We start from the raw sequence: 13,001 nt of genomic DNA, 5'->3' as shown, positions 1-13,001 counted from the left end.
ATCACGACTCAAGCAGCATACAAAGAAGCCACACCAACTTAAATACCAGCCCTACAAAACTCTTGAAGAACTCTATAGCACATTTGAGTATCAGCAAGTTCCATACATACAACTACTTCAGATCACATTGTAAATCAACATATAAATAGAACAGATGTATGCCAAAGGCATGTTTGATTTGTTTGGTTTGGCTTTTATAATGTTCCTTAACGTTGTGGCCGTGTTAAGTTTACTTGGAAGGTTTAACAGATACCCAGTCTGAACCTCTAGTATATCTCCAGATAGGTCAACCAAATTTTTGCTGGATTGCTAAATACCACTACTTTGAGGAAAAAGTCTCAGTTACAAAGTGTTTGCATTGCTCAGAACAGCAAAGTATGACTTACACAAAATGCCACATTCTGAGGCTGTTGCTGTAACCTTAGGTGTGCCTTACCCTTTGCTTTTCCTAACAGAACATGGTCAATACTGACATGCAGGTTTCATATTCACCCTAAACAAAGCATCAAAACACATAAAAATAAGGGTTTGGGAGGCTTTTCTGCCTTTCCTGAACACCAAAGTCCTATAATCTCTGAATACAACCAAGATACAACAATGAAGTACGAAACTACCATACTCTGCACCACAAAGAAAAATATTGCTCTTTTTGGTAACTGATCTCACTCTGCAGTCATTCTCCATACCATGGGCTCATGTATCTATGTGAAAAAAGTAAGTTCAGTCAATGAAGAAAAACAAGGCACTTCCAACTAATGCACCTATGTTTGAGGAAGAGAAAAATCTATCTTTGGTGATACAGAAATCAACCATTAGGTGCCAGATTCAGCAGAATCTATAAAATAATACAGAGCTACAGCAGTCACTATTCCTTCCTGACTTGTAAGTTATCTAGATGTGTACACCCTCTCATGATCACTGAAGAGCTAGATGAAAAGGTCCTTCATTTCAAAATAATGTGTTTATTAAATTTGTCAGGGGGACTACAGAAAAAAAAACACTTAGGATGTGCACAAGATGCCTCTGCCAGAAGGCTACAACTGCATGTTTCAAACCACCTTTCAATCAACCAAAGCACTGCCATTACCAGCATCCCAGGCATTCTGATGCGGTAGGTGACACTACTGTATGAACGCTCAATGCTCTGAAAATAGAATCCTGTGGAAGCACATATCATTTATGCACATCCAGCAGTATCAATTTTAAAGCTGTCCATTGTTTACACACATGATACTGTCTCTCTGCAGAAAGTGAAAAAAAAAAAGCCACCAACCAAAAAAAAAACCCCAAACTCCACTTTGGTAGCAGCACCTACAAAATTAATTCCCAATTTGTCATCAGTACACACTGAGGGTAACCTGTAAAATACTCAACATCAAACTTTATAATCCAAGAAGACAAATGGCTTACCTGACCAAAAAATAAAATAAAATTGAATTACTGTAGGGTTTAAATGGTTCAAAGTTTCAATTCCATTTTAGTACAAGAAGAGCCCACAGTTTGGACTGTACAACATTTCACAAAACAAAAAACTCACAATAGCATTTTCTGAAGGGATTTAAAAAGCACATTATCTTGCTTTCTTGTCAGTGAAGTAGAGAGCAACAAATAAAATCAGGTATGTTTCTGGCTGCAGCAGAGATAGACAAGAAGAATACCATTTTGTGCTAAAATTTATCATATCTCTTCTTCCCCTCAACAACTAACACATTTTCACTAATTAATTCTTTCTGCAGAAATTCTCTGCACTAAAAGAAAAAATAATACCATTTAACCTAGATTAGCTGACAGAGCAGAGTTAAGAAGTGACATGTTTAGGTTATGCCAGAAAAAGAAGGGGTGCAAAACAAGCTGCCAAAGACAACAGTTTCTTGAAGCACCTCAGCCACAGCCAGATGACTAACTGGGCACGAGTTTAAGACAGGTAGCCTATGCAAGGCATGTTTGCTCCCATTTTAGCAGTTTAAATAAATAAAACACCCACTTAATTATTTCTTAATGCTTATTTCATTAGCTCTTGTAGGGAACACCACAGGCTTCTAACTGGTAAAGAAAGGACCTTAAAAATATCAAAATCAAACTGAAAAATTTTCAAGGACTTTGGTTGAGTCACAAGCTTTCGTAAAGGCAAATATAGCCATTAACAGTGCAGAGAGACTTCAGATCTAAAAACTCAAGACATTTCAAAGAGAATTTGGCAAGAATTTACTGTTATAATGAGCACACATTCCTGTCAGCAGCAGAACTAACATGCTCTAATTTCCTAGAGTTTTTTATATTCTGTCTCCTTTCTCGCCTTCCACTACACAGTATTTCCGCCAGACAAAAAGCATACAGAGGATGCAGTTGGCTTGGCTTAACAGGCATCTAATGATCTTGCAAGCCCTTGCCACAGAATGAGTGCATTCAGAAGTTACAGGGAAAATACAAAATATCTTATCACATACACATAATTTTCCTCAGAAATACAGCTCAACATATTCCAAGAATTACTTTATACCAGCAAAGAATGTAATTCCTAAAGGGTGTTTAGCTTCTATCTTCCTTCTCTCTGCTCCCTGTTCAAAAGATGAACATTAGCAGACCTCATCTTATTTGTATTCGGTAAGAGAAATAATGAATAGTTGCATGCACATTCAGAATGCATCTCATTATGTGGCTGGGGCTTATATTGTGAGCAGAACTTGTTGGAACTGATGCTCAAAATAGCAAGAACTGAGACTCCTCTGTGTGTAAAAATACTTGGGAGCCGGACAACAGCTTTCAAGTTGGGGGAGGAGGAGAGAGGACACAAGTTAAAATCTGTTCCAAGAAAGTAAAAACAGAGATGAAGGAGTTCTGAGAAATATAACACAGAGGAGGTCAAATTTCATCCTCTGACTGATCCATTCTTTTATCAGAACTTCTAAATCTAAACTTAAAAAAAAGATCAGGAAACACATTTGAAGAAGAAAATGTGAGACAAAATGCCTTTTTTTTTTTTGCAATGCCATAGCTGCTTTTAATCACTTTTGTACACAGTACAAATTTAGATTTAATCATGTAACTAATAGCCCTTACAGAATGAAAGCTCTGCATTGTGATAACTCTCTCACAAAACAAGCAGAAATATCTGACTGCTGTTCATTGTGACACGTATCTCAACAAAATCTCATGGGTAATTTTAACCTGCTCGGTTAGGCATTGGCTCTAAAGGAATTCTTAGTAAAATCAGCTACAGTAATATCAGAAAAACAAGAGGCAGCACTGTCTGTAAACTAGCTCTCACTCATACACAAGGAAACCCTAGAAATGCTACATCATGACAGATTTAACAACATAATAGCTTAATTCACTGCTAACATAAACCAGATCTGACTACACAAGAAAACCATATCCTATTTCAACTGTACATTGTTTATTTATTTAGTGATATTTGCATTATTTCCTCATTTACTTTTTGTCCTACATGGAAAACAGAAGAGCAGCATTGCTATTAAAACTTCCATGTAGTTCTAGTCAGACAGCAATTAACCAGCTGAACAATGTCTACTTTTTAAAGAAATAAAAATTACCTGACCTCAAGTGGTATGAAATAAAAACTATACCCACAGTAAAAGCAAGTTGACTACACCATTTTAAGCTCTGAGATTTAACAGCAAGAAAAAAAAAATCCACAAATAACAATCAAAAACCCACATACAACCAATTTCAAAAAAATAATTTAAAAAAGACCAGGATGCATCCGAAAGGAAAGCTGCACTTTTGGGTGAAGCCAAAAAGCATTCAAATCTGATTTTATAGCTTCAAAGACATGGTGTGTTGAAGACATTTCTAAACACCCAATGGTGATATATACTAAATGTTAAGAGCTAGAACCCTTAACACTGATAGAGACACATATGGAATGAATCAAGGCATACAAATGAGCAGCCAGTACACAACCAGGAACAACACAGACATTTGTATAGATTCCTCTGCTGTTCCATATTTGCATAAACTGTGTGGAAATGAGACAAATACTGAGGTCGTTAGGACTGTCGGTACTACATTAGTAAAGATAATTGCCTGCATAGTTTTTGCAACTGACAGAGAAGTGAGCAACAAAATCATAGATGTACACTGATCAGCAAGGGAAAAAAAATCCCAGCTTTTACTGTTACAAGTACTCCAAACAACCTTACACTCAAGAAAGAGACCTTTACATTACAGTAAAGCAGATTCAAGAAGAAATCGATCCACTATCATGGAAGCTATGCTGCCATGGAAGTTTGTCTTTGACAAACCGTTTCTCTGCCACCATGGAATTTTGCCTCCAACAGACTGTTTCTCTACTCCCTTTTCTTTGCATTCAAACACCCATGCAGTTCAGACACTGCTGAGTGCCTACACCTGTGCCAACTCAAGGCAGTCTCTTCAAAACAGAGCCTGCACAAACAAAGGTGAAGCAGCAGTCTTACTGGTAAATAAACACACAATCTGGTAAGAATCAGATACAAGGAAGATGTTTTAAAGAAACACTCAGCACAAGTTAGCCTAAAAATGAGTCAGAGTTGAACATGAAATAAATACTAAAATTCAAGAGGAAAGGAAATACATTTTCAAATCAAGTAATGATTTACTCATGTATTTATTACTATCTTACACATTTTTACAGTACCTGGCATAAGAAGACATTTTAATTTTTTTTTTTAAAGCTATGATCTCTTTGCCCTGTTCTGGCAAAAAAGTGATCTAGTATAAATTATAACTTGAGAAAGCATTCTGCTTCTCTGGACTACAAAACACGTGTGGGGTTGGAGTGGGGCAAAAATTACTGACCACTGACACAATTTATCAACAGATTTTTTTGTGTACTCTCACAAATCTCTCAGACCAAAGAGGAAGGGACATCACATGGCCCCCTGACCTTCATAAGCTATTTTTAGAGTAAGTATCCATGTATGTGCACCAATAAACCATATTAAAGCACTCAATGTAAATATAAGATAGCAAGTTATTTCTTTCTGAAAATGCCAAACACACATATATTGCCTTTTTATAAAAAAAAAAAAAAACCACACACCAAAACCCTTTCTTTTTCTTAAGAAATAATTGGAGAATGAACTTAAAGGCCATGTCTCATTCTACACACCTTGGTGAGTTGGGAGACATTTGGTAAGATGGTGAAATATCTGTCATTTAGATTACCATTTTTAAAAATAGTCTTGCTTTATTATTGAGCAACAAACACTATGTAAAAACACAAAAGTAATGTGACCCTCATCTTGCACATCTTCAATGCATTCAGTTCTCATTCCTCCTTTCACTGTAGTGGAAACTCTTCATTCCTGCTGCAAAAACTCCTTCCCACTACTAGAGAGACAGCAAGTCCATCTGTCCTCTCATCCTCAAGAAAGGAGAGCAAGCTGGCTGGCACAGAGCAGAGGACAGCAGACTGTGGCTCTACAAAAATCAGATTCCCCAGCAAACAGGGCTACACAGATAGAGATTCTGGTGCTGAAAAGACAATACTTTCCCCAAGGATCTTCAAGTTTTTTCTGCATGAGGGGAAAGGAAAAGAGGCACACCAGATGTCTCCAAGGTTTGTACATGCCGACATCTGAATCAGAAGATATCATGCACCAGAACTACAAAACAAATCACTGAAGTGAAGCTTCTTCTAATCTGCTGTTTTTAAACATGGACAATTTTATACAACGAATTGCTGCTCTGCAGTATCAACAGCAATGAACATCAACTGGCTTCAATATGTAAAAAAAAAAAATCAGGGAAATAGAGAGTTATACACGAAGATGTTAATACAACAGCAATGAACATCAATTGGCTTCAATATATAAAAAAAAAATCAGAGAAATAGAGAGTTATACACGAAGATGTTAATACAAAAACAACTTTCTGCTGTCATCATAGATGAGATTACTGTCAGCAAAATTCAGGATGGACAGTTAATTGAAGTAACAATTTCAGCCTTCCTCTTATGATTCACTCTGTCAGATAATGAAACTGCAAATAAAAATCACCTATTAAACCTTTATTGCCTGCAGAAAATTCAGGCTTCAGAAACTAAACAAATTCTTTTTAATGTCTGCAACTGAAAGTAGGTATTCTGAATACATCATAACATTTCACTGTATCACTGCATTGCCCCAAGTCAGTTTATCATTCATTCAAGTAGCATGAAAGGTGCAAACTGACTCTTCAAGTCATGAGTCTAATTTAAGGCAATTATAGTAAATGTTTAACTTCAATCACAGTTAACCACTTATCCAATTTATTCCATCAACCCAACAATAGCATCTGCTAGCAAGTACATTTCATCCAATTACTTCCTGATGCTACAAAAGCAGTGATCAATATATAATACATAGTCGGTAAGTCAGAATGACCAAAACACCTTTAATACCTGGTTGTTTGCCCCACACCCAACTCTCAACAATTGATTTGGCCTTGTAAGTGGGCAGTGGAGTCTCTTCTTCATCTTTCTTTTCTTTGTCATTTTGTTCTTCTTTTTTTGATGCAGTTTGGCATTCAGTGCTATCATCTACAGCAAAAAAAAAGGGAAAACAAAAAAAGAGCAGTTAAGCTAATTCCTCCTTGAATTCCATCTCAGATTAGAAATGCAAAGGTGAAATGTCCAGCAATAGTGCCTGTCAATACAGGACTGTATTTTACCAGTTAACTGTCACAGGTGCTAGGTCTCATGCTACATTTTGTAAGACAGTGACCTTAGAATTCAAACATCATTGCTGTAACCTCCTAGGGAGAAGGAACATTTAATATCACAAAGGATGCACTGTAAATCAGAATTTGCTCACAGCTATCCTCATTTCTATAGTATTTACTTGGTTTTATATTCCATTTCCACCACAAAGAGAATTTTTTTTAATAGCAATTGCCTTCATTTTGAAAATCAAGGAGAGCTATAAATTGGCATTTATACTAATTTCATGCAGCAGTATTGCAACATTTGTAACACATCCAGCATCTTAGTAATTACTAGTAAGTAATGAAAATAATACCACCGTTTTCAGCACAAGAAGCAAAACAGCATTTGCAGTCCTTTTCAGATTACTTTCATAAAGCCAGAACACAGACATTAGTCACTTCTCTCCATAATCAAAGGCTGCATCAAAGTCCCAATTTTCTAAACACAGTAGAACTAGACAGCTGGAAGTCCTTCCTATTCATAATGGGGATACAGAATCTCATATCTGTACTTCCAGCCAGTTCAATGCACAAGATTGCCTTACAATTAAGGGCCGCATTGGCAACTCCTTCTCTCACTTCTCAAAATAGCCACAAAAATTTCTCAAGTCCAGCATTTGAAACTAAGCCATGAAGAATGTAGCTCCAGACATTTACACAAGGTTCTTAAAAATGACTGGTCCTCAATTCCAACATGCCCATCTAGTCTACAGAGACTCCCCATCAAAATCTCACAGCCACAAGCCAGAAAAGCATTGGAACTTCATTGTCCTATGTCAGGCCTCGCACCTAAATCATGTGCATTTGTACCAGCATACTTCACAAGCCAACAATAAAGCAAGCTTACAGCTGCAGCCAGCCACAGCACATCAGACTGCAGCCTGCCTGAGACTCAGCATTAGTCTCCTTGAAGACCAAAAGCTCTCATTAACTCAGAACACACAAAATGCACCTATCACAATGTACAAAAACATTCAACTATTCTTTCCATTTGGCCTGAAGAAAAATGAATGCACGATCTTGTAACTGGATCTGTGATTGCCTCCTAAGTTAAGCTGTAGACAATAGCACCTCCTAAAGTAAGTTTTAAAGGTGCCTTAATTATATAATTAAAGCCAGTGGTTTCTAACATGTACAAACACTAGTGCTCACAAAATGGTAGATGAGACGTGTAAAGCATCTGGCACTGTCCCACATGATGTCCTGGTCCCCACATTGGAAAAGACTGGACTTGAGAGGAGTGGACCACTCACTAGGATAAGGAACTGGCTAGGTGGGCACAGAGAGCTGCATGTGACAGCTCAGTATCCCAACTGAGACCAGTGCTAAGTGGCATCCATCAAGTATTGGTACTGGGTGCATTGCAGTTAAACACTTTTGTCAGCGACATGGACAGTGGGACTACACTCAGCAAGTCTGCAGATGACACCAAGCTGTATTGTGCAGTTGACAAACTGGAAGGAATGGATGTCATCCAGACAGACTTGGACAGGCTTGAGAGGTGGGCCGATGCCAACTTCACAAAATTTAACAAGACCAAATGCAAGGTCCTACACCTGGGTTGGGGCAATCCTGGGCTGGGAGAAGAGTGGCTTGAGAACAGTCTCGAGGAGAAAGACTTGGGGGTGTCACCTGATGAAAACCTCAACATGAGCTGTCAACAAGCTCCTGAAGCTCAGAAGGCCAACCATACCCTGGGCTGCATCCAAAGAGTATAATCATCAGGACAAGGGAAGTGATTCTCCACCTTTACACTCTGCTCTCATGAGACCCTACCTGGTCTACTGTATTCAGTTCTGGTGCCCCCAGTGTAAGGAGGACATCAAACTGCTGGAGTGGGCACAGAAGAGGGACACAAAGATGATCACAGTGCTTGAGGACTTCCCTTTTAGGGACAGGCTAAGAGAGCTGGGGCTGTTCAGCCTGGAGAAAAGACAGTTCCAAGGAGACCTTACAGCTACCTCCCAGTACCTGAGAGATGCTACAAGAAAGCTGGGGAGGGATTTTTTACAAGAGTTTGTTGTGACAAGACAGAATGGATTGACGTTTGAGGAAGGTAAGTTTATACTGGATATTAGAAAGAAATTCTTTACAGTAAGAGTGGTGAGACACTGGAACAGGTTGCTCAGGGAGGTCATGGATGCTTCCTCTCTGGAGGTGTTCAACACCAGGTTGCACGAGGCCTTAGCAGTCTCTTCTAGTGGAAGGTGGCACTGCCAATGCTAGGAAGGGTGAAGCAAATGATCTCCAAGGTCCATTCCAACCCAAACCATTCTCCGAATAAGACCGAAGGAGAACAGGAAAGAAGGGGAAATAACTGCAGCATGCACACTGTGGTTGAGATTGTGGACTAGGAAAGGCATCGCAAAGTCGCTTGAGAAAAGTGAAAAGCAGTCTGGACGGTACAGCAGTCATCACCACAGTAACACATGTCCAAATTCTGACTGAATTCAGCTGTTTCTATTCCAAGGCACAAGCAAATACAATTACAGGCACAGGTTCAATTACAAAAGTTAAATCAGTGACTAAAGACCCCATTTAGACTCAATAGTTCAGAATATTCTCACAGTAACACCATAATCTCACTGCTTCTCCACTCACCCACACATCTAGAGGCCTACTTTGCAGGGTCTGTGATTTTAGTTAGTGAGTAGAAAGTGTTAGTGTTGTGCCAAGACACTACACTTCAAAGGCAACTGTGAGAAAACTTGTAACACTGATTAAACAAATCCTTGGCAAAGGATGACAGCGAAAGGCTATGAACTTAATTATTTTGCATAACTCCTTACTGCAAATCCAGAAGGATCCAAGTTCAGGTGGAAATCAAGCTTCATATTGAATAAAAACAACCTGAACACACAAATCCACAAGAAGGACTCTGAGATCACCTTGCAATCAGTGACTTGATCATTGACAATCCCAAACCTGTTGTTTGGACAATTAAGCCACTTAATTGTTTTAACTTTCTGAAGCTGTGTCAGTGCAAGTCCTTACTGGGACACTGGAAAAAGAGAGGCAAATGTTCATTTCGCCAAACAGTTCCTAGACTCCAAGAAAGGTAGACACTGACTGGTAGTGAAAACCAACATGGCCACAACAGTGTAACATTACCCTGAAACAGCTTTCTCTTAACTATGTTTAGGTTTACAACCTTAAGCCTTCAAGCTGAGGCAGGTATACTTAGTCAAAAGTGAACAATCAAAGTAGGCATCCTCAGTTAAAAGGCAGCCCTCAAACCAAAGTGCAGTAGCTCACCATATGTGCTCTATCTTGCACAGCAATAGCCTAATCCTGTATGAAGAGGGCAAAAAGAAGCAACTAAAGGTGGAATTTACATGTTGCATTTAATGAAGAAAATAGCTGACACCACACAGTCACTTCCAACAGCTGTTACAGTATAATCTCGTACTGCTCTTAAATGCCAATGAAGAATCCCTTAGTAGAACAGTTGGAACAGTTTCCCAACAGAAGTTGTCAGTCAAGAAAAAACTTGAGCAGTGTGCTTTAGGCAAAGGCTGCATTTTACAACCACTCTAAAATAGTATTTGATCATCTCAGATCCAGGAAGTATTTCCGCTGTAATACACAATAATACTGTGATTCTTGTCAAAGACTATTTATTTTACCTGTATGCGTGCACTTCAACTGATAGCTCTTTGTGCAGGAAGGATCCATGCCTAACATTTACAAACCATATTTACACAGCCTTTCAGGTGCAAGAGTCCAGAGAACAGAAGATTATTATCTCCTAATCAGAAACAAAAGTTTTCTTTCTTCCCTGGCATACTGTTTGTTAAAATTAATTCTTTCTACTCTCTGATGAATATTAACAAAGCATTTCACATTTAGGAAATGAAATTGTCCAGCAGAGTGACTACAGACCTTCCCCTGTCCTGCAGAAGAGTACTATAATCCATAACTAAGCACTGAATGATTGAGCTGGGTACAGCAAATGAAGCCAAGTTGGGGGAAGCAGAAAAGAAGTACAGAAAAGAGGCACTTCTCAGTTTTAAGAAGTTCCTTCCTACACAAAAAAGAAAGGAGGCTCTATGTCTGATTGTTACTATGATTTGATACCTCTGTGGTCTGAAACGCAGCCACAACAACCAAATCCCACATATTGTTTTTATCATAAAGGTTTGGTTTCTGACAGCCTCTCTGGAATCACTTGTGGCATTAAGTATTCACAGCTGCAACACCAAATGAGGTTTGTGGATTCAATGGAACTAGACTGACACAGATCCAACTCTCAGGAAGCCCACAGTGCTTACCAAAGGCAGGCACGAAGCTGAATATTTTGTATTTTTGCCCCAGAACTTAAAACAGTTAATAACCACCTACACAGACATTGGAGAAATGAACAATTAAAAACTGGAGAAAAAAAGAAAAAAAAGAGAGAGACAGACCTGACCAGTCCATGATTATATGTCTTAAAAAAATATAGCGATGGTTCTCTAACAAAAATTTAGTAAGAATAACATTATTGAATAGTTTTTTTATTATTTCCAGTACATTTCACCGTCCCTGAAGCTGTTCAAGGCAGGACTGGACGTGGCACTTGGTGCCATGGTCTAGCCTTGAGATCTGTGGTAAAGGGTTGGACTTGATGATCTGTGAGGTCTCTTCCAATCCTAATAATACTGTGATAGCTTCCACTATACAAGATATAAATTTCATCCAGATTTCCTGAGGGCACCCTTATTATCTTTTAAGTACAAGACAGGCTGCAAGTGCACCTGTATTTGGACATCACTACTGTCACAGCTGTGTCCTCAGATGATACTTGGAAACATGCAAACACATTCTGCTGAAGGCATTTATCAAGTATGTTTCTTTGAAAGTGCCATGAAGAAAAAACAAAGAGGTTATTTGTCGCATACTGCAGACTGCTTGCTGAAGTTGAGGCAAATGGACTTATGGACTCCATATGAAGTGTAAATGTAAGCCGTTTAATACACAAATCAGAAGGCTTTTTATACTGTTACAGGATTACATGTCGACTTCTAATTGGTCCATGCTACACATTTTTGTGGTTTAAAGCATAATCATTAATAGATACAAAAGTATTTTAACAAGCAGTACGTGTTCTCATACACCAGACTGATGTCCAAGTCCTCCGCTCTAAGGTATGTCCGTGACTGATTTACTACTTTGTTTTCTTTGCACAGCTGCACGACAAGGACACAACATCCTCAGGCTAACCTTGCTTTTGCACAGCACAGCTGCATGACTTGGACACAGCATCCTCGGGCTGACCAATGTTTTACCTGCTGTGCTCAAGTCACTTACATATTGACTGCAAAGCAACAGCCCCTACAAATGCACCCACAATTATTCCTAACCAAATGTTAGAGAAAAAAAAATATACACTACTTGCATATTCTCTCTAGAGAGAAAAGGAAAAGGAATGCTTTTCACTATCACTATCATGTTCTTCCAGCCTGTTGCCACTGCTGATATCCACTGGAAAAATGAAGTGCCTCTTCTGAGCAGCTCGGTCAACATCAAAAGAGAGCTCAATCACTAGTGAGGCAGGGATGCTAAAAAGGATGGGCATAAATCAAAACTTCTTAAAGCAGACTGAATAAAAAGAACTCTATGTCACCAAATTTATCAATTTAGCAACATAACCTGAACACTGAAATTAGTATTTTAATATATCACTTTTACATTAAAAGTATTGGGGTTTATATAAATCCACTACTTGTACATACTTTTCCCACTTCTCTTGAAATACACTGGTAGATCCTTTATGAAAAAAAAAGCAGCTACCAACTAAACAGACTGAAATACTCAAAATTAATATAATAAAATTAAAGTCTAAAGCTGCAAGTTCAGAGGTGCAAAGTGACCACCAACTTTTCTCATGCCATGATTCAAAGCAGCCTAATGGAACAAAATACAGTCTGGTTGCACTGAACAAAAATAGTCTTAATTAGAATTTTTTTTCTCAAAGCTCAAGTCTAGTAAGCAAGATGGTTTTATTTTACCACTCCAATAGGCCAGCACAACGGCAACTATGAAGAACAGCTTCACTCCAAGAGAATTCATACATGAATTAAAAGACGCAAAATCTCAACCAGCAACACAATAAGGAGATACAGTCTCAAGTTGTGCCAGGGGAGGTATAGGCTGGATGTTAGGAGCAAGTTCATGACAGAGAGAGCGATTTGCCATTGGAATGGGCTGCTCAGGGAAGTGGTGGAGTCGCTGTCCCTGGAAGTGTTCCAAAACAGACTGGATGAGGCATTTAGTGTCATGGTCTAGTTGACTGGATAGGGCTGGGAGATAGACCTCCAAGATCATCCAGTCCA

At 38.7% G+C, this 13,001-nt stretch overlaps 1 protein-coding gene across 3 annotated transcripts in view; it reads right to left on the bottom strand.

The window, feature by feature from the left end:
* The window catches only part of HERC2 (HECT and RLD domain containing E3 ubiquitin protein ligase 2), a 118,017-nt gene that overhangs the window by 89,646 nt on the left and 15,370 nt on the right, over positions 1–13,001 (bottom strand). For all 3 annotated transcript variants that reach the window (XM_064143509.1, XM_064143510.1, XM_064143511.1), the window contains one exon: positions 6,386–6,523. In XM_064143509.1, the coding sequence (XP_063999579.1) occupies positions 6,386–6,523 (138 nt within the window). The remainder of the gene's footprint in view (positions 1–6,385; positions 6,524–13,001) is intronic.

Source organism: Pogoniulus pusillus, chromosome 5 (assembly GCF_015220805.1).
Source record: "Pogoniulus pusillus isolate bPogPus1 chromosome 5, bPogPus1.pri, whole genome shotgun sequence".
NCBI classification, from domain to species: domain Eukaryota; kingdom Metazoa; phylum Chordata; class Aves; order Piciformes; family Lybiidae; genus Pogoniulus; species Pogoniulus pusillus.
This window is presented reverse-complemented; position numbering and strand designations above follow the sequence as displayed.